Source organism: Saccopteryx bilineata, chromosome 2 (genome assembly GCF_036850765.1).
Source record: "Saccopteryx bilineata isolate mSacBil1 chromosome 2, mSacBil1_pri_phased_curated, whole genome shotgun sequence".
In the NCBI taxonomy this organism is placed as follows: domain Eukaryota; kingdom Metazoa; phylum Chordata; class Mammalia; order Chiroptera; family Emballonuridae; genus Saccopteryx; species Saccopteryx bilineata.
The window spans coordinates 291,570,129-291,597,877 of record NC_089491.1 but is presented as its reverse complement, the minus strand read 5'-3'; the positions used below and the strand labels follow the sequence as shown (position 1 = coordinate 291,597,877).

Here is a 27,749-nt window from a genome sequence, read left to right as displayed (position 1 = left end):
GCAAGTTAAAAAAATAAAATGTCTATCTTGGCGACACACACACAGCCCTATGGGACATGAGGAGTCACCTTGGCCTGTCCCCTTATTGTGGAGATGAAGATGCCAGGCTCAGGGAGGTACGGATCCCAAATTTCCTTACTCACTGGCCAGTGTTCTTACTCTAAGAGCCAGAATAGATGGCGGAATTAGGATGGACTCAGGAGTCAGAGGACGTGGGTTCAAATCCCAACTCTGTCACTTACTCATCAAGTGACTTTGGACAAGGTGCTTATCTTTCCTGGGCTTCAATTTTGTTACATGTACAACGGAAATGCCAACGGTCCCCTGTGGGACTGCTGTGCAAGTTGGTAGAATAACATGTGTGAAGAACCCACTCTGGCCTGACCAGGCAGTGGTGCAGTGGACAGAGTGTCAAACTGGGATGCAGAGGACCCAGGTTCAAACCCTGAGGTCACCGGCTTGAGCATGGGCTCACCAGCTTGAGCATGGGGTCACTGGCTTGAGCATAGGATCACAGACATGACCCCATGGTCACTGGCTTGTGCCCAAGGTTGCTGGCTTGAGCAAGGGGTTACTCGCTCTGCTGCAGCTCCCCAGTCAAGGCACATATGAGAAAGCAATCAATGAACAACTGAAGGAGACTAAGGAGCCGCAACGAGAAATTACTGCTTCTCATCTCTCTCCCTTCTTGCCTGTCTGTCCCTATCTGTCCCTCTCTCTGTCTCTCTCTCTGTCTCTGTCAAAAAACAAAAACAAAAAAGAACCCACTCTGCCCTTGCTCCCTCCTATTTCACCACATCTCCATGGACTCATGCCTCTCTCTCCGCACCCCTCTGGAGTTACTGAGTGGATGGTTCTGACGGCAAAGAATTTACAGGGCCAATAGCCTTCCACAGGCAGCATTGCCACTCCGGTGCAAAAGCCATTATTAAGAACTTAGTTGATTCAAAATGAGTGTAATATTGCTCTCACAATTAAGAAAACCATGAAAGATATTTATATTTTGGAAAACATAATTAAGGAATTGATTACATGTCAGCCTAAATAAAGAGAAATAATTAGATCTCTTCTCTGTCCACTGAAAGTTATTAGCATAAAGGGCAACAGGGAAAATGATAACCAAATAAGAGATCTTAACCCTGTCACTTGAATTTAGCAATAGAAAATATGTAAAGCTGACATGGAAGTGTCTTCTCTAAGGAGGCATGTCATGGCTTGCCTGCTAAAACATGAACCAGCCCCCAACTGAGAAAGAAACCAGACACCCCTGTTGTAGAGAATGCATCTTTGAGGTTTATTTGGTGGGTGTGTTTTTTTTAATAGTTAAGAAAGCCAACTGGAAGAACAGACTTACGCATATGGTAACCAAGGAGATTAAGATACAAGTCCATTAATTTCTCTGACTTGTATTTTAGCCTCCAATTGGGTGTGGAATAAATCTCTGGCTGGCTAAGTGACTTTTCACGGTGTTCTATTTATCAACCACCAAAGACAGGATTCCCCTTGACTGCAATCAGAGACGGCCGCAATCAAGGCTGCATTTTAGTATCTGACCATCAGTTTTTTCTTGATACCACAGTTGGGGAGCAGTAATAAGGGGAAGGAGTTGGAGTCAGGGCTGTTGAGGATGAGGATGTATATGGATGTATATATATCAGATTTTCCATCTATTTCCCAGGGCCTATTACCTAATAATTTTATAGGACGCATATCTTTATAATATTTATGTGCCGGGGAAGATCAATCAACTAATCTCTCTTTCACATAGAGTCACTTTGATTATTCATACTAACGTAGAGAGAGATCCAAGTAAAGACTGGTAATTAAGAGAACTGCACTGGACTTTGACAAGCCTATCTGCCAGTTTTTCTACTGGGAGATAACAGTACCATAAACAGAGCACGAGCTCCGGGGTCCAAGGCGCGGTGCTTTCTGTGGCTCTGCAACCCCAGGCATGAAGGTCATCCACTGCAATCGTTTTTCTCTTTACCCAGCAAAGAATTATATAATAAATAATTTGACTTCTCCCAAGTAGATTCACCTCTGACTGGGAATGCGAGCTCATCAGTCACCTTGGGCACTCTGAACTCGCTTTTAAGCATCAATCTATGACACTCCGGTTTACTGATCTGGGTCTCCTGCCTGTTTGGAGAGTGTCAGTCCCTTTGGGCTTAATCAGCGCTGAGTGAAATGATGAAACTGAGTACCAGACCGACTCTGAGGACCAAGCCCAGCAATTCCACAAGAGCAAGCCTGCCCCTGGAGCCGGGGGCCTCTTTGCTGCCTGAAACTGACCATGCTGCAGACAGTATAGACTATAAACAGTTTACACATTCTTCCCTGATACAGCCTGACTTCCTGATTAGTTCCAACCCAGGCAGACCTGCTGAATGTAGCTGGCCTAGTGTGCAGCCAGGACGCCTTCCCCAGCCTCTAAATCGGTACTGTTCTGGGACCAGAACTGCCTTCTCACTCACCCTTCCCTCCTTTGCACAAAGTTCTCTGGTCTACAAGTGAAGCTCTGGAAATGTTGAGAAGAGGGAGAGAGTGAACTGATAAGGACATTCGATTGTTAATTATTCCAAAGCTTGCACCAAGAAATATGTAGAAAAACAACAGGAAGGAACAGGTAGAGGTGGTTAACATCACTAGGGGAGCTTTTCGCAGGCCAGAGCAGAAACTAACTAAGTGGATGGTCATGGCAGAAACGAAGTGGACCGCCATGGAACAGGAGAAACTAATGTCCCTATCTGCAAACTATCCCTCACATCTTGGAACAGCTTGGAGCTTTGGAATGGGGCTGAAAAATAACCAGAAATACTGGCAAAAGGCTATGACTTCATCACTCCCCAACCTTCTCTCTCAAAATCCAGATGATAAGCAGCACATCCTTAAGATGGTCCCTAAAGCCAATGACCTTGGCCTTGGCACATTTTCAGAATGACAGTGATTTTCTGCCTCCGATTCATGAAGGATGATGTGTAAAATGCATCCTGGAGCACACGGAAGCTTTCAAAGGGGTTTCTCTCCTTACACATTATGAGCTTTGAAGGTGAGGACCTGCATGGTCTAGGCAGCAATGAGTCACCCTGGCCAAGAAAGTCGAACAGACACTCGGGAACTTACTTTGGGACCGCCGCCCAAGTCTTCTTTAACCGGTAGATGGAATTGGACTGCAGCGCCGAAACAATGGCCCTCAAGGAGGAAAAGTTCTTCAGGATTCGACATTCCTGCGTGGAGAGTGATTAAAACATAAAAGGCATTTAAATATCAATAGTACAGTGAGCTGGCCGTTTCCTGTTTTAGAGGTATCACAGCTGCTATGAATTCTGACCGCGAAATAGGCAGCTGTATAAATACTGCACATCAAAACGTGCTCCTTACTCCCACCGCAGTCCCCGAAACACTTTATAGATTTTGGCACTGCACGCTTGTTTTTCTCTCCTTTAATATATTTTTTGTGTTGTTGTTACAGTTTTATAGTTTCCAGCTTTCCCAGTAAAAACACGAATGGAGGTGAGTCTGCAGAGCTGTGCTAGAGAAAGCAAACTTTCTTCTGCTGAAAGCACACAGATGCCCTAAAAATACCCATGAAAGCCCACTGTATCCTTCAGAGGCACAGAGTGAACAGGGCAGCAGCCACTTTGAGGTCAGATGGTATCAAGCATCTCATGACCAACCTCTGTCCAGAGAGGTGTATATAACTTGGCCATAAAAATTCACCACAAGTTGAACTTTGGCTTTTATGTTCTTAGCCAAGAGGGAATATTTTTATACGTATTCATTTAGTTTCAAATTGGCTTGTGCCACAATCATAAACATTCAGAAACACCTTGGTACTTCAATGTTTCCAAAATAACTCGAGCTTTTAAAATCAAATTCATTTTGGCAACATTTTAAAACAAAATAGAAAGAGAAGAGGAAATATTCTGGATGTCATTTTGTGGGTAAGGAGAAAGGTTCTCTGATTCAGAAACTTAAGCCACCATAGGGAGTCTATAGCCTCAGCAGCCAGTGATCGTGGAGTCCATGTTCTGTTTAATGAATGCAGGGACCACAAAACAGTCAGGAACGGGATCTCATGTCCGGCTGGCATGGGGGAGGGGGCAACATAAGGAGAGTGGACTGTGCCTCATGTCAAAGGAGACCTTCACATGCAGACAGGCCTGTGGGGATGTTCCATCCCTTGTTTACCATTGAGGGTGCCGTGTGAGCAGAGTCTGGCTCGGTGCAGAACATCTGGGGAAGAGGTCCCAGAGTGGTTGGGCATAAATGCATATTGCTTAAAAGATCATTTCACAAAATAATGCTAATCCTAAATATAAAGGAAAAACAGCATTCTCTAATTTAGCACGCCAAAATCTGGCTTTTTAAAACTATGCCAAACAAACTCTCCAACATTTTCTTTAGAGTAAATGCCAAAGGATGTTACAAAAGTCATGCCCATTCTTTTTAAATGCCTGAATGCCTTCCCCTTATTTAAAAAGAGAGAGAGAGAAAAAAGAGAGAGAGGGTTCTGAATTACAATCCATCTGAAAACCAAGAGCATGGTTCAGCAAAGGTTCAGAATCCAAAATTATGTTCTAAAAATCTGGAAACTTGCAATAAATAAAGAAACTCAGGCACAGATATTTCATGCAAATTATAATAAACATATGGAACACATTATTCAGAAAGAGGCTTAAGCCAAGGGTTTAAAGGAGTAAAAAAGGCATCTGGCCCCACTTCTAGAAAAGGAGGTATCCTTCCAAGAGATATGATACAAAAGTAAAAATGTAGCAGTTGGACCAGTCCAAGAAAATACAGTCATATTTGCTCAGAATTTTTTTTCTGCATGCAAAATAATCAGTTTTCAAACATCCTCTCAATAGACATTGACTGTGATTATAATGGAAGAAAAGTAAAATAAATCTTGGCAGGAAACCACCTGTTTGGTTTTATTATTTGAAGTTTGCCCACACAAATGTTCTGTATGAGGAAGCTACTGTACCCTTGGCTTTTAAACACATGCTATGGGAACTGGAATACTTCAAATTGTTCAACTCATATTTCTTATTATCACATAAATGCACAATTTATATTTAATTTGGACCAAAAGTCCTTGTTTCAGCTGCACTGTTTTATAAAATAGATGCTATATTCTTGCTAGAGATTTTCTAAGCAGTCGAATGGATTAAAGGTAGACAATTTTCTTTTGAGACATGAAGAAGACTGCAAATAATATGGCATGTGTGGGGAAAAATATTTTCTTATCATTCTAAGAAGACAGAAAGACCCCATGCTCTTTACCACACTCTATCAGAACTTCTTTTTGTAACTCTTGTTGAGAAATAAGTTCCACGCAGAAAAGGAAAAATCTACATTGCATGAGATATTCTTTGATTCTTACTTTTTTCATATACTAAAAAACACATAAAAACTCAAAAGGAGGCTAATTGGTACAATTATTGCCTTCCTCTCTAATTAAAAACAACTAAAAAGAATGTGCTATAAGATAATGTGAAATTTAAGCATTATGCCCTATACATAGGTGATAAACACACACACACACACACACACACACACACACACACGGGCTAAAAAGCAAATGTGTTTTTGTTGAGGGCTAACCCATATCTGCCCCAGAATATGGACTAAGATACTTCAATAATAATTATTTTTCTATATTGTTAATTATATAGCTTTTGCTGATATAATTTCTCTACCTAGAAAAAAAAAAATCTTCCCCAATATTCAAATGCCAAAAGTTCTCTTATTCAACCTAAATGCAAATGTCATCCTACCCATGAAGCCGTCTTTGGTCACCCCAGTCACAAGGGGTTTCCCCTCCCTGCCCCTCTGCAGCACTTATCTGGCCTGGCCCTCCTCCTCCTCTGCCCAGGCTGAGACAATTCTAGCTGATCTTAGCTTCCTTGTTTGACTACAGGCTCCTGTAAGACCACATTCTTTGTGTTCATCCTATCTATATCCCCAAAATACATAAAACTGTAGCTTACGCCATTTAAAAGTTCATAAACTCTTTGGTGACCAACTGACTCAACACGTTCACCTTTTCTCAGTGATGAACTAAGATAATAGTAAGGGAAGGGCAGGCCAGCGGATCCAAAAAATACCAGACTGATGGCAAAATGTCCTTGAGGCCTAGGAACAGACTCTGCCCTTCAGCTTCAGATAGCAGCCTCTCAGAAAAGCCCCAGATTCATGTGAAATCTGTGCATCTCAGTCCTTTAGGAAAAAAAGAGTCAGGATTCTGAGAATCTGCAGACAGTGGGGAGCATGGTAATCACTCTGGGTTGGAGAGCGTTCTGTTTGACAAAGACTATCAGTTTCTATTTACTGAACACAGGGCAGAACCAGCAGTCTGATTACGAAGGGAAAAGCAGAGGGAAAAGCAGGGGGAATATCTCAGCCAGGAGGAGCAGCCATGTGGGGCTCTAGGAGCAAGAAGAGGCGAGCAAGGAGAGACAGAAAAAGAAGAAAAATAAATAAGCTTTCAAGTGAAGAAAGGCACTCTCTGACTTCAGAAGAACAACAATAACAATAACAAAACCCAACGAGGCCTCACGTATGGTCTTTCAATTGCTTTTCACCCAAATAGAAATCATTTAAATACAGTGATGAAGAAGTCTGCGATATCTACTAAACACAAAGAATATTTTTAAAATAAATCAATAAAGACAATTACATGAGCGATGTTAATCCACTTCTCGATGATTCTGGCTCGCTGCTGAGTTTTGAGTTCTTTGCCCCCCAGGATGGTGCTGACAACGCATTTGGTGAGGGTATTAAACTGAGAGATGGTAGCACGGATAGTGGGAGCCAGATGTTTGTTTTCCTTCTTATCCCTCTGAGACCAGATGCAGCCCAGGCAGTGGTGGGGCACGACTTTCTTGAACAGTTGCTAGAACAAAAGAGGAATTGATTTTAAGGACAACACAGACATTTCATATAGTGAAGTACGTCATCTGGGTCATCTGTAAATTGCTATTTTTTTGAATGGACAAATGATCCTTTCTACTTGATTTGCCTCATGGTATGTGCATTTCAACAGACAAAAGTAAATCATTAAGATATTAACTGATCGGGAAAGCCCATACATGTTCCTTCTAAATCCACTCAAATGAAGAAATGAAATATATGCAATGACCAAAAGAAAATTCAAATGACCAAAAAGCATTCTGACTTTTCTGTCCTGGAAGGAAAGCCAGGTAAACAATCTATGCTACTAAGTGATTACGATTATTTCTTACCTCTCCTTTTGTAAGTTATATAAATGTCTAATCACTATGTTATTCACCTGAAACTATTATAATATTGTACATTAAGTGTAATTAGTTTTTTTTTATTTTAAAGATTATTTTGGACCTCCAAATCATATCCATGGTGTTTTCAGGGCACTCGTGATCATGAATTGTCTATAATACATATGAATGCTCAAGGACCACCTGAAAAGGGAACCACCAAAGTAACAGTACATGTGACACATCAATGTCGCTAATTTACATTATTCTAAACAAAGAGGGTAAGAAGCCTATAAAAGGAAAAGCTACTCAACGTCATGCGGTAAAAGGAATAAAGAGGGATTTGAGGCCCTGGCCGGTTGGCTCAGCGGTAGAGTGTCGGCCTGGCGTGCGGGGGACCCGGGTTCGATTCCTGGCCAGGTTACACAGGAGAAGCGCCCATTTGCTTCTCCACCCCCACCTCCTACTTCCTCTCTGTCTCTCTCTTCCCCTCCCGCAGCCAAGGCTCCACTGGAGCAAAGATGGCCCGGGCGCTGGGGATGGCTCCTTGGCCTCTGCCCCAGGCGCTAGAGTGGCTCTGGTCACGGCAGAGCGATGCCCCGGAGGGGCAGAGCATCGCCCCCTGATGGGCAGAGCGTCGCCCCTGGTGGGCGTATGGGCGTGCCGGGTGGATCCCGGTCGGGCGCATGCGGGAGTCTGTCTGACTGTCTCTCCCCGTTTCCAGCTTCAGAAAAATACAAAAAAAAAAAAAAAAAGAGGGATTTGAAACCTCGCTTCTATGCCTTTGCCTAAAAATCATAACTGACACGTTTCCCATTTTCCCCTTATGTTATCCTGTGGAACAACCTCAAATGTGTTGAACAAATAAATCAGATTCCCATTTGTACAACAATTCGGTACAAGACGTATAAGGGTTTATATAAAAGAGAGAGAACAGCGGGGTTTACTTTATACTGACTGGCCCATGTCCTTCTGGGAGTTTATCTGCGTGTCCCCAGATGGAAACGCGGCCACCTACTACACTGCTTCCTCCACAGGGGTGAGGACAGAAGAGCCCGGACCGCTGTAAGAATGCATAATAGCCCTCTTCTCCATCTCTGGGATTTACCAGCTAAGACTGAGCTATGAAATGCGGCTGACGTAATCAGAACGTCCAGCAGAAAACATATTCACACTTCAAAGGTACGAGCAGCACATGTGGAAGTGAGCTGCCAGCTACAATCACATGAGGATTCAGTGGATTTCTTTCATCCTAATTCGTACGTTGACCCTTTTACAATCCCCCAAATAAACAGTTCAGATCTTGAAATATTTATGAGCTTAAGGAAGGGAGAGAACTATCCACGGGACAGGGTAGATTTTGTTTCTCTGGGATTCAAATTCTCGTTTCCCTCTGCGTAGCGAGTGTCAAGGAAAAAGCACCTTCGGCCAGAATTACAAGAAGAGCTTAGGCCTGAATTATTCAGATGATTGATTCAAGTCACATCTTCCCTCTGCAGTTGCTGCACACCCTCTCTCAAGGATTCGGAAAGACTTAAATCACATTAACCCCTGCCCTCCCCGGGCCACCAGCACCGCCACCCCCCAGGTTTTAAGCAGAAGCACATCCGTACTGCATCCATGTAGGTCAGCTGCTCTGCCACGAGGTCTTCTGGGAAGCATGTGAATTCTGCGGACCCCCCAGCCTCTGGCTCCTCTTCCTCTTCCAGGCGGCAGGAGATGGTGCTGGGAAACCCATCTGTTGACAGATGGGAAAAAATTAGTTATTTGGGGCCACTGTACATGACCTTGCCAACAGAGTCCCATTGAACTTCTTTGTTTTAGGAAGGAAAAGGCGGATCCTTCAGAAAACCCACAGGGAGAGAGGAAGGAGCGCAGTGCATGGAGGTCTTCACACCCTGCTTGTTGTCTTATTCTTTATAAGCTTAGAGGCCTCTTTGGCAAACCCCTGGTTCCTAGGCCAAGGACAGAACTGGGTTAGGCAAAGCCTAGAGAGAAGCAAAGCTGGGCTACATTCAGCGGGTTACCCCCATCCTGGGCTCCTTCAAACCTTCTGGCCAGCGCAAGGACAAATCCAATACTTCCTGAACCCCAAGGATGCAATTCTTAAAAACTGGGCGGAATACAACCAGAAACCTAGGAGGGTTGAACATGAGGGCAGACCAGAATCTGGGGAGTGAAATGGACTGAGCTGGTGCCAGAAATGCTGATGACGTCCTCAGAATTCTCAAAGAAGTCCTTAGAAGTCCCCAAATGCTTGGAGTAGTTCTCAGCTTCCACCTGAAGTTAAATATACTGTACGGGAAGCAGCACCGTTTTAAACTAAATTCACCTTGAGCCTTATTACAGATAATATCATCAATTAGCAAACCACATGGGGCACAGATTAAGGAAGTTACTACCTAGGGCTCCAAGTCCAACGCTGGAGGGAGGACTCTGAGCTCCAGGAGCAGGACATCCGGCCAGGGCTGAAAAACCGCAGCCGGAGGAAGTTCACCGCGCCTCCCCCGCCTCCCTGCCCCGGGACCGGCCCCCAGTTCCTGGGTGGTTTCCCAGCCTCCTCCTCCTCCACACTCCTCGCGCTCCTTTCTGTTCAATCTGTTCTCAAGGAAAATCACCTAGCTCTATTCGCTTATCTCTTAGCAAAAAGTGAAATGTGTTACTACTTCCTGAAATGTTTACATTTTAAGCCTTTTCTCTCTTTCTTTTTAGAATAAAGGACTTCCCGGCACCATGGATCAAGCTGGGGTGGCCTTTTCTTACCCCCTATTGAGGTACCTCCGAGTACTTGCCAACTCTGGCGTGGTGACCTGCATGTGGTTTAGGCCGGCCCTCCCCAGAGCTGCAAGTACTGACGCTGGTGGGCGTGGCTACGACCGCCTGGTCCGGGGTCTGGGACACAAACAGGCACGAGCCAAATGCAGCTGAAACCCCAGGGTTCCACCACTTTTCCTCCACACGACTCTGATCCTCTCTCATTCCGTGGAGGAATAAGACATCTGAAATCCCAAACGAAGGTTCAGAATGGGCCTCTCAGCCCTCGTGAACTCCTCCATAAATCCATCTCCATCACTCTGCAGTGCAGGGGCTGACCCCTTTGGCCCAGGGTGCTGCGGTGAGGCCTCTTCTTCTCACTCGTTCAACTCTCCCAGCGAGGGGCGGAGAGGCGCCTGTGATGTGGGTGAGAGACTACGTGGTCCTTTCTATCTGGGGCCCAGACCACTGCTCTTGACTCTCTTCCAGTGACCAGGGAAGTAAAAACCCAAGCAATATTTCACTTGTGAAATAACACCTAGGAGAGATTGTTCTTTTGGCCGGCATGAAATTGGGTAAAAGAAACGCATGGGAACCAACCTCCTAAAACTCTTTGTCAGTAACAACTCCTGTACTTAATAATCAAGAGTTTCAAGCTTTCTTGATTATAAAATAAAAAGTTTCCAAACTTAGAAAACAATTCGTTCTTGGGTACTGCCTGGAAGCCTTTCCCAGGTCGGGCCCTCTCCCTGTCCCTCCTCCGCCTGCCAGGGAGCGCTGCCCTCCGTCCCTGGGTGGGAAACAGTGAGCGACTGGTCTCACCGGTTCCCCAATTAGGCGGGGAGCCAGGGCAGCCCCAGCAGGGCCAGCGGCTCCAGCGCAGGCTCTGCCTCCAGCACAAAGGCGGGCGGGGAGGCCCTGGGGGGGGCGAGGCCGGCAGCTGGAGGAGTGCCCCTGGTATTCAAGCATTCCCGGCAGATGAAGTCATCGGAGATACAGAGCACTTGGCTGGAGGCTTCCAATGATGCAACCGCGCTTTCCCCTCGCTGGTCCCCCAAACAGAAAACACGACACAGATACTGTTTGGAACGTCAGGCTATTTTCTTTGGCGCCAAGATCGCTTCCCTTATCAGTGCCGGGGAACCATTTCCTTTCCGCACGGAGGAAGTCGGGCGTCACTTCAGGGAAATGCCTGTCAGAGGCTCCAAGTGGGTCAGCCGTCATGGCAACCATCGCCAGCACGCCTATGGGGGTGGGACGCATCCCGCTAAAGCCCAGCCTAACCTCCTTCTGGCTGTCTGCAAAGCCTGATAGTTCCAACCAGTCCCCGACCTGTGCTGGGGGATCTTCCTTTGTCCTTGAAAATAGTCAATTCCTCAGATAGGAAAAAACAGCCCCAGAAGCTTCCTTTGATGAGGCCTTTGGAGACTTGGAATGACCGGTAATCTGCCCTGGCAGGGGGCAGGTTAATTACAGCCAGGCTTGTAGCAGGAGAGACAGGCTCTGCGGGCAGGGGCAGACCGCCTAGCATTCCCGGCCCGCTGAACAGGGCTTGTTGTTTGTGCTGAGTTTCCATTTGAGAGAAGGAGGTGCCACTGGGCAGATAATAAAGAGCCAATTCAGGTTCAGTACCGTTTGCTTGTTCACAAGGAGAGAGAAAAGATCAACTTCATTTTGTTACTAGAAGAAACCCTAGAAAATGACTTCGCGCCTCTGAGACCCAGTTTCCTTACCTGTAAAGTGAGGTGGTCTTGAAAAGCCCCTTTGCTCTAAAACTCTAGGGCCCTGTAATTAGCACGGGGATATCCTTGGGAATTTCACCATCACCACTAATCCCCCAGCAGCTGTCCTTCAGGGGGAAACTGAGGTCTCCTATGTGACACGTGCAGGGAGGACATTTCCTCAATGTAGCGGCTGTTGAGAATCCAAATCTAGCTTTCTCCCTGGGATCAAACAAGTAGTACTCACTGTCCGTTTCTACTTCTTGCTTGTGAAACTGCTCAAGAAGATTCTGCGCTCTTCTCTCTGGGTCTGAGCCCGGCATCTTCTGTTTGAGATACTCCAGCAGCTTCTGTAAGCAAGGGAAGTGAGGGGGCTCCCGGAAGTCCTCTGCGCACTGGTCAAGCCAGGCCCTCAGGATAGAGGCGATTGCACTGGAAAAGAGATATGGAAGGTCACTGCATCTGGCTAGCTATGGGGACCCAAAGCCAGCCCTAGAACCCAGGACCTGGTCCGGGCAGAGCCCAGGATACTGCGAGCAGGCGGTCAACAGAGAATTCCTCTAAAAGTTCCTCATGATGTCAATGAAATTAATGTCCCTGAAAACAAGCTGACTACATTTTATTATTTTAAGCAGTGGTTGAAATGCAGGGGAAAGATTGATAAATTTTAAAAAGGACAATAATCTTTGGAAAAATCCATACAGGGCAGAAAAAGACATGCAGAAAAAGATTTAGTGAGTTGAAGCAACTTCAAAGCAATCTGTGCATGAGGAGACTGTTTCCAATTCTGGATTCACTCACATAAGAGACCACAAAATCTACAGTCTAGCATTTTAGGAATTAACTGACTGAGAGGAGGCTAGAAACCCAACTGATGAAAGGAAGTGCCCAGTTTTGGAAAAGATAAATGCATAGATTTAATTTTACAAAGATCACCAGGGTTTCAATGTAAGAACCAAAAACGTCCTCACAAAATTATCCTTTTGCTTCTCAAATTACAAGAGAAGAGTATGTTTCAAGTGGGAGAAATACACTGCTCACAAAAATGAGGGGATAAGAGAACATGCAGATACTCCAGTACTTTCAGCCTTTTGTATAGTGCATTTCACCAATGAAATAAAAGTTGGTTTTGCACCTCATTTGCATAACTGAACTTACTTTGACCTGTCGTTTGCTTTTCTGATATTCTTGTTTAATAAAAAAAAAATCAAATGCTTCTTTTTTTTTATCGCTTCATATTCATTTTGAAATGTCCCCTAATTTTTGTGAGCAGTATAGTAAGAATAGAGAAGTTAGGTTTTGAAAGGTAACAGAGAAAAACTTGGTAAGCAAAGCCATTGTGATGGTGACTTCCTCTGATGGCCTAGCAGAGTCCGCCCAGGACAAAACAAGGTCCAGGAGACAGGGGCTGTGGTGTGCTCACAGCTCTCTCTGGAAGCATTACTAAGAACACGGGTATGCTGCCTTTAGGTTAAGGGCAGCCCCTCATTCAGTGAAAGAGACAGTTGACTAACAAAATGGGTAAACAGTTTTGAGTGCTATTATTCTATACTTCACATTCAAAAAGGACTTTAAGACGCTCCTGAGTCTGGCACACGCCGGACTGTGTCCCACGGAGAATATGGGACTTTGCTTCATTACCAATCTGCCACCCTCAGAACCAGAACGTGTTCATTGACTATAAATTAGTCAATGCATGTTTTATTGACACAGATAGGACGGTTCGTTTTAGCTAATGACCTAAGTCACCAAAATATTTCAGCTGAAAAAAAATATTTGGCAAATTTCAAAATTATCTAATTAAACCTCAAGGTGCTTATTCTAATGAACAAACTTTAAAGGGACTGAAAGATATTATCATCCATATATGCAAAACTGTAGGCTGGGCTTTCATAAGTGCGCCTAAATTTCACACGTACCAATTGCATACCAGGGAGCTGGGCTATGATCAAGGCATAAACATAACAAAAGCCATTTCAATGCTTAATTTTTAGAATTGAAGTACAAACAAGAAAAACAAATTTATTAACTGTTTTTCCTGGTATGAATATTATTGTTTCACTAAATGGTACATGAAAGTATTTGGAACTATATTAGTCACAAATTGATATCACAAACAGATGACATAAAGCCATCAAATAAAAGTTGGAATTTTAAACCATAGAAACAATACAATCCTCTCTAAATGTTATTCTGGATTAAATAAAAAGATAAACAAAAGTTTCATTCCTTTCCAGAAAGCTGGAAGAAATTAATTCAGGCTCTGAAATTAATTTTAAAAAATCAGTAAGATGAAATTAATGGACTGCTAGTTAGTGAACTGTCAATATTCAATTCACTGGTTATAAATAGATTGTTTGTGTCCCTCCAAATCCATATGTGGAAACCCTAACCCCCCAAACTGACGGCCTTCTATTTTTTGAGAGCCCATGTATAGCATTCATTATTTCTCCTTTCTTCACCAAAACCAAGTAGCATGAATTAAAGAAGAAAATGATGAAGACGCATTCTAATAATTCATTTTCATAATTATTCTATGAATGATGGTCCCACTTGCCTGACAAGCACTGCGCCTAGAACTGTGGCTGGCACGCGGGTGGAGGAGAGCTGAGGACAGAGAAAACCTACTGTCTGCACCCAGATGGAGCAGTTCAGGGCTCCTCAAAAGACGGATGAATTAGTTTAACTAGTGCTACTCCTCAGCTTATATTTCAGTGAGAGAGAATACTCTTCCAATGACACTGATGGAAAAACAGGTACAGAGGAATAATAATTCACATCACACAATCAAGATCAAAAAACAGCATCCACCTAAGAACAAGACCAACAACCCAATGACCCTGGTGACCCCTCAGGGCTTCATAACTTAAAAGAAAACCCAGGCAGAGATTCAAAATTACAGGTAAAAAAGATATTAAGATAAATTAATATATCATGTATGCCTTTATCCCCTCAATTATTAATTTTAAAATTATAAAACCGATTACTATTGACAAAAGTAAATTATTACAGATGTGCATAAACTCAAACAACAAAATATATATATCTACTCCCCTTTCTGCTAATCCCACTCCCATGAACTTCCTTTAACAGTGTGGAGTTTATTTCTTTAGACTTTCCTATGGCTATGTGTATATATTTAACTAGATATAATATGAATATATAAAAACCAACATGGCTTTTTCCCCTGAACAGTAGGTTACAGACACCTGTCCATTCACTCCATCCAGATCCTACTGTTTCTCAGGGCTACACAGTGTTTCCTGCATGGCCGCACCATAATTAATATAAGGATTCTCCCACTGCTATGCAAGGATTTAAGTGGGTTGTTTTTGGTTTTTTGTTTTGTTGTGTTTTTTTTTGTCCTCACAATTACAGACAACTGCAAAACGTGTACCATTATTTACATCTCTGTATACTTCTATAGGGCACATTAGAAAGAACTTCCTTCCATGGACAGCTGTAGCCACAGAAGGTCTGGGGTGAGGGGTTGCTGTTCTGAAGAGGGACTTCTTTGGCTCCTAGTGGACTTGCCTTCAAGTGTGAAATCTGTCCCCCTCTGTCTTGTGTTTGAAACTCGCTCTGGTAATTACTGCTTTTACCCTTTCTGACAGTGCCACTCCTGCAGCTTAGCCCAAGAGGGCTTTGAAAGTCCACTAAAAGCCCACACACCGAATTAACCAGAAAAAGCATTTTCACACTGAAGAGAGATGAAGGGAAAGGTGGAAGGAGAAAGAGAAGAGTAAGACATGGAAACAGCACAGGGAGACACAAAGCAGACCTCCCTCCCACCGGCAGAGTTTATCAGCATGCTGGGGAGGGAGGCTTTCTGGAAAGTCCTGGACAAGTGCCCCGCGCTCCCCGCAGCCTTATGTTTGCCAGTCCTGAGGAGAAACTTTCCGTTCTTGATAGACAGAGAAGCAGATAACATGGGCAACTTGTAAGCTTTCGAAAAGGAAAGCAACATCGCACAATCGTGAGAGAGATGCCAGAATTGCTGCCCAATGCTTTTCCATCTCACTCTTCTTGGCTCCCCTCCTGAGATCAAGCTTGCATATGAACCAGATCTGGTTGGTTAGGAGGATATAAAGAACTTTAACACAGAAGGAAAACCGCGGTTTGAAGTCACAAGCTTACAGGAAAGGTGTGACTTAAATTTGAGAAGCTCTGGCCACACAAGAAAGGAAACTGGGAAAAGAAAACCTGATTCCCACCCTGGCTGAGCCACCTGTGAACTAAGGTCACTTGACTCCACTGGCCCCTATCTGCAGCAGAGATGATACGACCAGCCTTCGTCTACCTGGCCCTGATCAGACAGGATTCCAAATTACATCATGTCAGTGTGGACTTCTCTAGATATCTGGAGAGAAAGCAGTCTTAAAACTACTTGTCATAAGCCACAAAAGGAAGGGCTTATTGAAATAGTTCAAGTGGTTCAATACAATCAACCAGCACTCATGAAAATCAATTCAAAGAATGTGTCACCTATCCTAGAAAGAATGATAGAAGACACTGCATGCTACAACATGTGTGGCTCCAGGCCCGCAGAAGAAGACAGTCACCATAAATACCACACACACACACACACACACACACACACACACACACACACACCTGGGCATCCTCTTTAAGCCAAATCAACTCAGGGACATCAAACTGCAATAGAAATTGCAGGATATGGTTCTTAAATGACTTGTGAAGGCTGAAGGAGGAATTTCTGAAACCAAAGGGAAAGATTAAGACTGTGACATAATCCGAACTCAGTAAGGAGAAAAGCCGGCACGTGACCTCCTTTTCTAAAGCCACTTTTGGTGATTACAGAACGAAGTCCTCAGACCCATATGGTGCATATCTGAGTAAGCATGCTGGGTATGTGGCCAGGGGCCGGGGGTCCAAACCTGATAGCAAAGGACCACCAGGATTGCCTTGTCTACCGCCAGCATCCTTGGCAACATGCAAGGATGTGAGCCTTTTCCAACCTACTGCAAATTTCTGTAGGAGAAGGAAGATGTGCTTAGATGTCAATGTGGGGAACTGGCTGATGCAGTTTCTAAGATACTTCCTTTTAAGAAAACAGACTTCTGGGGAGAAGTAACTCACTAATTAAACTGATACGTAATGAGTGCCCTTTGTTTTCCATACTCACAAAAACTATTTCCGTGATGAATATCACAATAGGAGACTCTCGTGTCCCAGAGAAAGATTTACCTTCAGAAAGATCTAATCTAGTCAGGGCTTCAGGGAGGACTTCCCTGAAGGAAATAATGTTAAAGGTGAGATATTAAGGATAAGGGACAGTTAGTAGAGTGCAGAATAGGGCAACAGCTAAGCAAAGGTCCTGAGGTGAGAGAGAGGGAAATAATTTGAAGGGACATCAAGATCTGTTTGAAGACTAGTAAGAGGGGGAAGGTATGACTGATTGTTGGTCAAATAAGTTTGTAAATATAATATATGTTTGCTCGCTTATTGTTTGCATTGATGTGGGGGATAGGCTGTAAGCAGGCAGGGTCATTATAGCCTAAGGCTTAGTTTTAAGACTAAGATTTTCCCCACACCCTTGACTGTTGCATGATGTGGGGTGGTGCACTCTCATGAGAAATCCCATTATACCTCAGATAAGTGGCTTTGTATCAGAGACTTCCTTGTTTGTGTATTGGATGAAAGGTTTTAATTTCTACACTATAAAATGGGGCAGACCGGGAGCTTGCTCTCTCTCAGTTCCTGAGATTAGCATTAGAGAAGAGAGCGGAGAAAGGCCACGACGTGGAAGAGAGGAGAATCAGCCAAGATGGCGGGGTGCTGAAGGAGAAGCCAGTTTGTGCAGAGTTTGTGCAGAGAGAAAGACATGGGGAACAGAGGTGAATAAGGCTGATGAGGTAGAACCTTTGATTCTAGGAAACTTGGATAAGTCAGTGGCTTTGGGAGCTCTGAATGGGAAAGGAAGTGTTTTCCCACTGTGTGTATTTCTTGCCCGCTGGGTGCAAGCTAGGATTAAAAGTAATGGCCCTGTGCTCGCTTCGGCAGCACATATACTAAAAAAAAAGTAATGGCCCACCAGTTCTTGGCTCCGTTGTTTCATTACTGTCTGTCTGAATCAAATGTGAACCTGCACTGGCTAGGCGGCTGTGATAGAGGCCGTGGCTACTAGCTTTATACTCATGATGGGATTTTGTTATACTTCTTTGATTTCTTAGCCGGCAGAAATCACTCTTTGTAATACCTGGTTGGAAGATACTAGATGATTTAGCAGAGAGGTACAAGATAATAGTACAAAACTTTCAGCCATGCCTGGGGACCTTCAGGCATGCAGGGAAGAGCAAGATAGCTAACAGGGCACTCAGTCTGCTGTTATGCTCAAACCACCAATTTCTAATGCACATAGAGATTTTTTTTTTTTTTAGGTAAATGAATAAAATTGTATTTTAAAATCCCATGACTAGTAAAATACTCTAGAATTGGCATAACGTTTAATAAAAACTTTTTTTTTGGAATGAAGTCATCTCTCCCCTGAGGACTGTGGTAATCCTATTTCCAAGCCAAGAAACAGAATTACCATACAAAAGGAATAACCGTCATTCATAGCTCTCTTCTCTCCCCAGAAATCTATTTAAGATAATAATTTGTTACTTAATCATCGGCAGAAGATAAGACGTGAGACTATTTTTCAAAAGCAGCAACATGTTCTTCTCATTTAGGATCTTCTCCAAGAACTGGAGCTTTTTGCTAGCCCTGATAACGACAACGAGGTAAGAAGAGCTCCGCAGAGGGCGGGCCCTGGACGCCACGTGGCAGTGGTGGGCGAGCGAAATCGCTGAGCCCTGCGGGTGGGGGCCCAGGCACTCTGAGCAAAGTAACCTTGACACTGACTCCATGCTCCCTTCCACCTCGTTCTCCCACTCACAGAACAGCTTTCCGGTGTCGGGGACAGCTGCCAGATAGGGGCTGCCTCTGAGACCCCCGGCCAGATGGTCTTCTGGATGAGAAAGAATGAAGATACAGTGCAGGTGTTTTTGTTTGTTTGGTTTGTTTGTTTGTTTTCTTCCCCCCCCCCCCCAAAAAAAAAGCCTGGAATGGGTGGAAACATTATCTGTGCTTGCCAAGGACATCTTGCGATGCTTCCCTGTACTCGCCATTGCGCACAGGGTGGGGATTAGAACACCGCAAGGGAAAGTGAAAGAGGAATTAGGAGAGGTCCAGGGAAATCAATGCGAACAGAGAGCTAAGCACCACAGGGCACAGAGCCAGAGAGGCGCTGTGGGGCAGTTAAAGAAGAGGAGCCCCAGGGCAAGGAGAAAGTTAGAGGGGGCTGTGATAGGAGAGAAAGGCGGAAACATGGTGGGAAGGACCAGAGCGGAAGGAGGTGAGACCCAAACCAGTTACCCAAAGTGAAGGGTGTTGGCACACCTGTCATTCACTCCCAAACTACATGTGTGGGTCCTGGCATCTGAAGGTAAAATTACAGAAACTGAAGGAAATTATTGAGCAAAGACTTAATCCCATATTGCCCAACCATGTTCACTGTGTCAGTGACTGTGTTTCATCAGAAAAGGGAAAACTAACAGGGCTCCAAGATAATGTCCCCTTTTCATGAGCAGTCAGCCAGTGCAGCTAAACACAGTTTCTGGAGTTAGACTAGCTGGAATCCTGATTCTATGGCTCAGAGCTGTAATCTAACCTCTTTATGCCCAGCCTCCTAATCTGTAAAATGGGCTAATAGTAGATCCCTCCTCAGAGAGTTGTTGTGAGGCCTAAAAAAGACAATACATATAAAGTATGATACTTAGACTAGTCCCAAGGACATAGTGAGTGATCAAAAAAATTAGCCATAGCCTGACCAGGCGGTAGCGCAGTGGATACAGCATTGGACTGGGATGCGGAAGACCCAGGTTTAAGACCTTGAGGTCACCAGCTTGAGCGCGGGCTCATCTGGTTTGAGCAAAGCTCACCAGCTTGGACCCAAGGTTGCTGGCTCCAGCAAGGGGTTACTTGGTCTGCTGAAGGCCCGTGGTCAAGGCACATATGAGAAAGCAATCAATGAACAACGATTAAGGTGTTGCAACAAAAAACTAATGATTGATGCTTCCCATCTCTCTCTGTTTCTGTCTGTCTCTCCCTATCTATCCCTCTCTCTGACTCTCTCTGTCTCTGTAAAAAAAAAAATCCATATTTATTATTTCTTAAATATTGCAGTCTGTAAGATGAGAACTAAAGGCAAAAGGAAATACATCCAAGCACCATCTTGTAGTTGATAAAGGCTGTTTCCTATTGTATGAGTTAACAGCTCTATACTGGAATTGAACAGTTCAGTAAATGAATGGCAAATGGGAGAAGCCAGGTTTCTCACTGTTGGAGAGGGAACTGACACAGAAGCAAGGGGAAGGGGCTATAATGATCCATATGGTAATGGAGTAGAGTTGGAGACATCAGTAAGAACTCATGTTAACATAATACAGATACTGATGGTTACCCATAGAAATATTTATAATATGTGCATTTACATAATTACTATATACTTATATTTCCTAGCCCTATCAGAAAAGAGGGCCTAAAAGAAGTGACACCCCCTTAGCAATGAGCACACCTAGCACCCAGACCATGGTTTCTAATACCATTCTTTAATAAAAAGAACCAGGTCTCCTTGAAAAAATGGCTGATTCCAGGCCTTGGTAGAAAACATACAAGATGAGCCTGGAGCATCTTGTAGTGCTATAAAAAAGGAAGGAAAGACTAAAAAAAACAAAGAGACCCACAGTGACAGGGGTACGTGAAAGTGACACAGCAGTCAACCAAAAGAGCTCCTAGCACTCAATGCTGGGACAATATAGCACTGTATTACAACTCAAATGATAAAATAAATGAGCCCACACTGATTTAAATAAATGACTGAATACATTAATAAATGGGGAAGATGAATCTTCTATGCAGAGGTTTTCCAAATAAATCAGATACTTTACCCTAAAGGAGGGAGAGTATAACTCCTCCCTGTTTAATGTGGGCTGTGCATAGTGGCTTCCTTCCAAGCCATACAGCATGGAAAGGAAGGGAAAAAGATGTTTTCCATGGAGAAATCTGAAAAATAATAATTCACCCAGGTGACCAAGGCCAACATCAGCAGTCATAAATCACACTGATAGTCCTGTGACCAGGCCTATCTTCAATGGCATGGGGAACTATAGTTTGACATATGCCTGAAGGAAGAGGAGAGCTGGAATATTAAAAAACAAAAACATATGATACTAACCATGCTTTATTTGTGTGATGTCAACATAGAACTTGTTTTTGAAACTCTAAAAAAAACAAAACAAAACCATGTTGATAGCATGTGTGCTTGACATCATGTGATGAGAATGATATTTATCTCTGATAGTTCTCTCAAAGCCTATAAATTCAGTCTAGGTATGAGAAAAGTGTCAGTCAATCTATGAGAAAAATTCTATATAGAGGCATCCTATAATATTCCTGACCAGTACTTATCAAAACCATTAAGGTCATCAAAAACAAGAAAAAACTCAGAAACTGTCACAGCCAAGAGGAGCCTAGGGAGACACAGTGACTAAATGTAACGTGGGCTCCTAGATGGGATACTGGAACAGAAGAACACCAGGTAAAAAGTAAGGCGATCTGAATAACCTATGGACTGCAGTTAGCCATCTATCAATATTGGTTCGCTTATAATGAATGAAGTATACTAACATAAAAATAATAGGGGAAACTGCGAGGGAGATATATGGGACCTTTCATTTTTATCACGGGCAAAGAAGTAGAGGCCACAGAGTTTAGAGGTTAAAAGCCTGGGTTAAAGCTCAGATCTTTCACACATTCACTGTATGACCTTGGACATGCATGCTTCTTAACCTTCCTATGCCTCAGACTCCTCATCTGTAAAATGGGACTATTAATACATAGAGTTATTATGAGAATATTAAAAGATATCCAGTTCCTAACAGAGGGACTAGCCCTACTAAGCAGCCAGTGAATTCTAGCTGTGATTATTAGAAAGGGATATTGCCACTCACCAAAATTATTCTCCAATTCTGCACAGTCTGCGAAGGGAGCTTTTATGTTATGGACAGTGCCTTTAATGAAAAACTTGCTGAGGCCTTCAATAGTTTTCACCACTGGAATGGAATTTCCACTGGTGATGACAGATGCTCCAGACACCAGGAACAGGAAGCAGGCACGCAGATTGATGGCCTGACCAATCTGGGCTCCCTCCTTCTTTCCTCACATCCTGCAACCCATTTCCTTCCCCAGGAAACAAGCCTAACTTCCACATGCCCAACAGCTGTCTGGGGTCCTTGCTCAGGGTGTTCATTTAATCACAGAACTCAGCAAAATAACAGAATAAAGGAAATAACCCCAAATCAAAAGATCTCTGACTGCTAAAAAGGTGAGACAATAGTCACAATAGTGATACTATTGCCTAGTTCTTCATGCGCTTGTCTGCAGCCCTGGTTTTATTTTGGCAGGCCCGTGTGCAGAATCATGAGAAACCCACGTCTTGGGAGTTGGCTGGACCTGAATTCAAATACCAGACCTCTCTCTTAACCAGCTGCTTTGATCTCAAAGTACATCACTTCACTGAAGCCTCGATTTATACACCTATAAAATGAGGAGAGACTGCACTAGCCTACCTCTGATGGCAAAAGGCAGTATCGAGCTAGCAGAATAGCTCGCATTAATGAGCACACGGAACACTGTACCTGTGGCCGTGGCCAGTGGTGAAGGCCGGTTATCATCTAGGAGGCTGCAAAGTGACTCAAGGGACAGTCTGGTTGTAAGGTCTGTTTACCTTTCTCCCACATGGAGAAATCCCTGCAAGACTCTCAGATGACCAGTTTTTCTTCTTTTGTATCACTGATTATCAATGTTGTTATACCCTTGAATTGTTAGAAAAACAATTTCTGCTCGGAAGCCTACTCTCTTCCCTTAAATGCATGATTTTGAGTCAAGATTTCAATGTCTTTTAAAGGTATACTTTCTATTTTTCTTTTCCCAGTATGGATGCTTCTAAAGACATCCATTTTAAAGTCTTTTATTTGATGTATTACTTCTCCATTTCTCCGTCTGTTTTTTAACTTTTACTTTTTAAAAATATTCCTTTCACATGCTAGCCCTTAGTTCTCTAAATTTGGACTTTTACATCTTGTTTTTGCTCTATTCTTTGCCCCTCTTTCTTTTTCCTCATTTTTTGGTTACAACTACTCAGATTAATTACAATTGCCTTCTTAGGGTATTTAAATTCACTGGAATGAATACTGATTGCAAACTCTCTGGGAAGATTTTTAAATACTTTCCACTGTCAAGTTTCCCAGGCATTAAAATGTCACAGCCAACTTTCTTAAACATGTCTTTTTTCTTTAAAGTGTTTCCAATGCTTGGATAACTACTATTTATGTGATTCTTTACCAGTGACTAAAATCTGGTGTCACTGCTTATGGCTTCTGGGAAAAGGTTACCAGAGTGACATTCGTGTCACGCCATCTGGATGTGTGGCGATGGCAGAATGATTTTGACAGTGGAAGGCACTGCCATGGTGGATGAAGAACTGGAGAAAAGAGAATGTGGCAGCCCAGAAGGGAAGTGAGGAGGGTCAACCAAAGGAAAGGAGACAGATGCGAGTTCAACATTCTAACAGTCATTAAAGAAAAGAAAGGGGGAAAAAGTGTCATTTCCTGAGGAGTTTTAAACCTCTTTAAAAAGTTACGTGTGTGTGTGTGTGTGTGTGTATAAATATATATAGACATTCTGATGTCAGCTCCATTTCGGAGAGTGAAGATTAGGGTGTCAAGGCGCTGCACGGAAAACAGTCCTTCTTCACATTCTCTTCACTTCGGAATTCCATGTCTGCAAGGAGTCTGCACTAGGGAAGGCTGTCATTTCCTACCTGGTGGATTTTATTCTTCTAAAAAGACAGTGTTTTATCATGTAAAACTATCAGCAGGAAGGAGGAAAAGGTCACAGGTGGAATGAGTGTGGGCAGAGATGTTTTCTTCTGTCACAGCGAGTGAGTTTCCTGGTTTCCAAATAGTGACAAGTTTAGGGACTGTAGAAATAAACACGGTAAGCTTTAGTATACCCACCAGTCTGGCGCTAACAGCAGAAATCCCTGGGTGGCAAAGATTCCAATGTCTAGAAGCCTTGGAATTTTAATTCCTTACAATGGAAGGAATTCTTGTTTTAGTCAGATAACTTTAAAGGCTCCTGATATTGCACAAAGCCCGAACTGCGCATACTCAGGGCTGGAATTACAGGTGGGGGTCAGGGCACAATCCAATTCTTTCTGAAGTGCATGAAAAACACTAGTCACTTGGGGTCCAAGACACCAGAAACCAGTATTTCATCCTCCCTGTTTCATCTGTAGTTTCCTGTTTTCCTTCTTTTAAGTTCTTTTATCTTCTGTGAGGTTGATTAGACCCATATTTAGAAGTACAGGAAAGACTATAACCTTGGGACTTAGGAACCTGTATAAAATCTAAGCCTTGCTCTATGCTTTACAGCAAAAAACGAAAAACCAAACAATGGCTGAGCGTTTTTCTGTCCATGGTTAAACCCAACAGTGATTCCCCATCTGTAAAACTCTCCAAAACTGAAGGCAACTGCCCTAAAACAGGATGTTTATTTCTTCCTGCCGTCTGTTTCCCACCTGAAATCACAAGAAGGCAGATTCACAGCAAAGGAAAAACAATGGGCTTTCTGCCACTCCTTGTCTTACCCTCAATGCAATGCTTAACTCAGCTCTTTATTAATGACCATAGTGAGTGTTTGTGATGTCACGATTAATAACATGCAAATCCAAGATGCTGTCTAGTTTTTCTTCCTATTTTATCAAAACTGGTTACACAGTCTTTCTAACAGAGAAATGCAGTTAAGGGTACGTTTCAAAAGTTTAATATAATATTTGGACCACATTTCTATTTCTGATATTAATTTTAATTTTGAAAAGAGATAAAGAGAATGCTAAATAAATTTTATCCTAGACATCATTAAACTTGAAAAGGATCTCGGAGCTCACATATTCCAAGCCCTCATTTTTTTTCAGGTAAAGAACCTGAAATTGAGAGAGGCAGAGTGAGCAGGCCATGTGGCTGGTAAGTGGCAGAGAGACCGAGGAGGAGCCCTGACCTTCTCCAGGGCCCTTGACCTGCCACCTCCCATGAGACTGGCTCCCGGGCACCTCAGCATTTGCTTCTCCTAATTGCAAGGGACATGAGTAAATGTATTTCCTAATAAGCCTGGTCCGATCTTTACATATACTGAGATATTCACAAATACCCGAGGACTGCAGCCTCATCGCCATATAGCAGGGCTTTTCCCTGGGCACTATGCCCATTCAGGGTCAGGTAATTTTCTGTTGCAGGGAGAGGGGGAAGGGAGACCATTCTGTGCACCATGGAATGTTTCACAGTGATCCTGGCCTCTACCCACTAGATGCCAGTAGTGTCCCCCCCACCACCACCACCAAGTTGAAACCAAAATATCTCCAGATGTTGCCAAATGTGCCCTGAGGACGAATCGCCACATTGAGAGCTGCCATGTCGCCCCATCTCCCCATGTCCGTCAGCCACTGAGAAGCTCTCAGCCACCAGATGTCAGAGCAGCTGGGCGACTGAGAAGCTCTCAATGCACTACCTACGGGACGGAGAGGTGCACCCCCAATCTCGTCTCCAAAAGACAGCAACCCCATCTGATCACAGACGCGATCAGGACAAGGGTAAGTTTAGAAGAAGAGAGCAAAACGATAATGGTGAAGTGAGATGAAAAATAACAAAAAGAAGTGGGGAGGGGCAGCAAAAGGGAAATGTAAGGAAGAGAGAGGTCAGCGGGCAGAGGGATCTCGCGTTCCAGGGTTGGTAAGACACAGCCACCCATTATAAGAGAAAGTGGCGTATTGGTATCAGGCATCATTCTTCTTTTAAAAAGGCAACTCAGTCTGAGAAAAAGGGTCAAGAACTTTCTACCAATTCATTGCGAGCCTTTAGGAAAGAACCATGGACCCCAGATGATGGACCCCCCCAGGGGTGTTCTGTGTGAGGCTCTTTGTTAAGGCATCAGATGCTTACGACTGTAAAGCCCTTTAAAACAGGTTTTCCTGCGGTTTCACCCACCTTACTGTTGCTGGTGTGCAGTGAATCTGAATGAAGTTTTATAATAACAGGCCTTTTAATAATGAGTATGACTCTTCATGTCCAAGATACAAATCAATCTCCTTTCACTACAACTTCCCAGGAACCTAGCTAACCTCAAACACCCCTGGGAAACAGAGAAGCTCTGGGTATTTTTCAGACTGCTGCTCTCCCTAGAGCGTTCAGGCGGCCAGCTGAATGGGAGCTCCACATCTGACTCAGTTCTCAAGTACGTGAAAAACAGCACCATTATTTCTGAATCTGGTCAAGGTAACGTCTGACCAGCTGACCACTCAATTCTCCCAGTCTCTCTTCTTCTGTGCATATGCTTAAGAAGACGCATCAGAAAAGGTTCTTTTTTTAAAAAAAAAATTATGACTGTGGTTAGTTTTCATGGAGAAACAAAATTACCAACAGCAACAACAAAACCCCTCTGATCCTATGATTCACAGACTTTGAAGTGCGCGGGAGTCCCTTGAGGATCCTGTTAAAACGCAGATTCTAATGTAGGTCTGGGCGGGGCCCAGAGTCCGCGTCTCTAATCACCTCCCAGGGGGCCCTCCCACAGCTGGTCTGTGCACCACACTTTGAGTAAGAAGGTACCAAGTCTAACCCATTCTCCAAAATCACCTATCTCATATTATTCTCCTCCTATACAAGCTTGTTGGGGGTTAGCTGCCCACTGCTTACCGAGGCAAGTCCAAATTCTCTTGTGAGACATTAAAGTCTTTCATGACATACTGATAACCCCCATCTTGCTTCAGCTTGACTACCTGCCTTCGCCCATCCCTGTACCCCATGAAGCGGCCCCACCAATGCTGTGCTGTTCCCTCAAATGTCATGTATGCTGCATGTCCCGGGTTTGGTCCCAATGTTCCCTCTGTCTGGATGGCTCTAGCACCAAAATCTCCACCCCCTCCCCTTAGTGCTACCTCAAATGTCATGTCCAGGAAGCCTTCCCCAAGCCCTCGAGGAAGAAAGCGCTGGTTCTACTCCCCACATATTGCACTGGGCATTCAAATATCTACACTGGTGTGTCTGGTTTTCTGGAAAGATATAGTCCATCCAAGAAAAGTTTAAAACTACCTGGAGCCTAATTTGGGAGTTAAAAAGATCGTTTCTAACCTTCACATTCTTAGCTACTGAAGAAAAGAGTCCGTTGGTTGGAGTCCATCGGTCAATCTGAGTTAAAAATCCCATAGGTTTACCTCCAGCACTTTTGGCCCCAAAATGAATATCTACCACCAGTGTTTCAGGCACTCTGACATACATCCCATCTCCTCAAGAACATCACTGCTACAGCGGTGGTCCCCACCCTCGCATCATGGATTTTTCCTGGATGTCTCCAAGATCATTCTCATCAGCATAAACTATCTCCCGTTGTAATATATATATTGCAATAAATATGCACAATGAAAAAACCCTTCTTTGCCCCCAGATAATCTTCCATTCCATTTCTCTGTTCCCCTTTATAGCAAAACTTCTCTAAAAAGTTATCAAACTCGCCATCCTCACTTCCTCCCCTTCCATCCTCTCTTAAACCACATCTGTGCTTATCAAAGGATCAAAGCGTTGTAACACAATGGTACACTTCCCAGACTCCTCTCACTTGATCTCTCCAGGCAGCGCTGGACGTGGCTGGCCCCACTCCTCACCCCTCAGACCCTTTCCTGCTTGTCTCCTGGAACATAACTTCCTCTTCCTTGTCTTTCCCCCAGCTGCTCTGCTCCAGTCTCCTCCGCTGGGCCCTCTCCTCTCCTAACTCTAAACACGGAAGGGAACCGAGGCTCTGATCCAAGGTCGCCAGATCAGGAAGCGCATTCCTGGCACATGAATCAAACTGTCCATCAATCAAACTAGCCCCTGAACCTCATGACTCTGCACCTCTCCCTTCTCTATCCACCCTT

At 43.8% G+C, this 27,749-nt stretch overlaps 1 protein-coding gene across 3 annotated transcripts in view; it reads right to left on the bottom strand.

Annotated features, from left to right (window-relative positions):
* RGL1 (ral guanine nucleotide dissociation stimulator like 1) overlaps positions 1-27,749 on the bottom strand; it is a 238,297-nt gene that overhangs the window by 35,007 nt on the left and 175,541 nt on the right. For all 3 annotated transcript variants that reach the window (XM_066261321.1, XM_066261322.1, XM_066261323.1), the window contains 4 exons: positions 11,964-12,148; positions 8,855-8,979; positions 6,686-6,901; positions 3,127-3,230 (listed from right to left, as the gene is read on the bottom strand). In XM_066261321.1, coding sequence (XP_066117418.1) covers positions 3,127-3,230; positions 6,686-6,901; positions 8,855-8,979; positions 11,964-12,148 — 630 coding nt within the window. The remainder of the gene's footprint in view (positions 1-3,126; positions 3,231-6,685; positions 6,902-8,854; positions 8,980-11,963; positions 12,149-27,749) is intronic.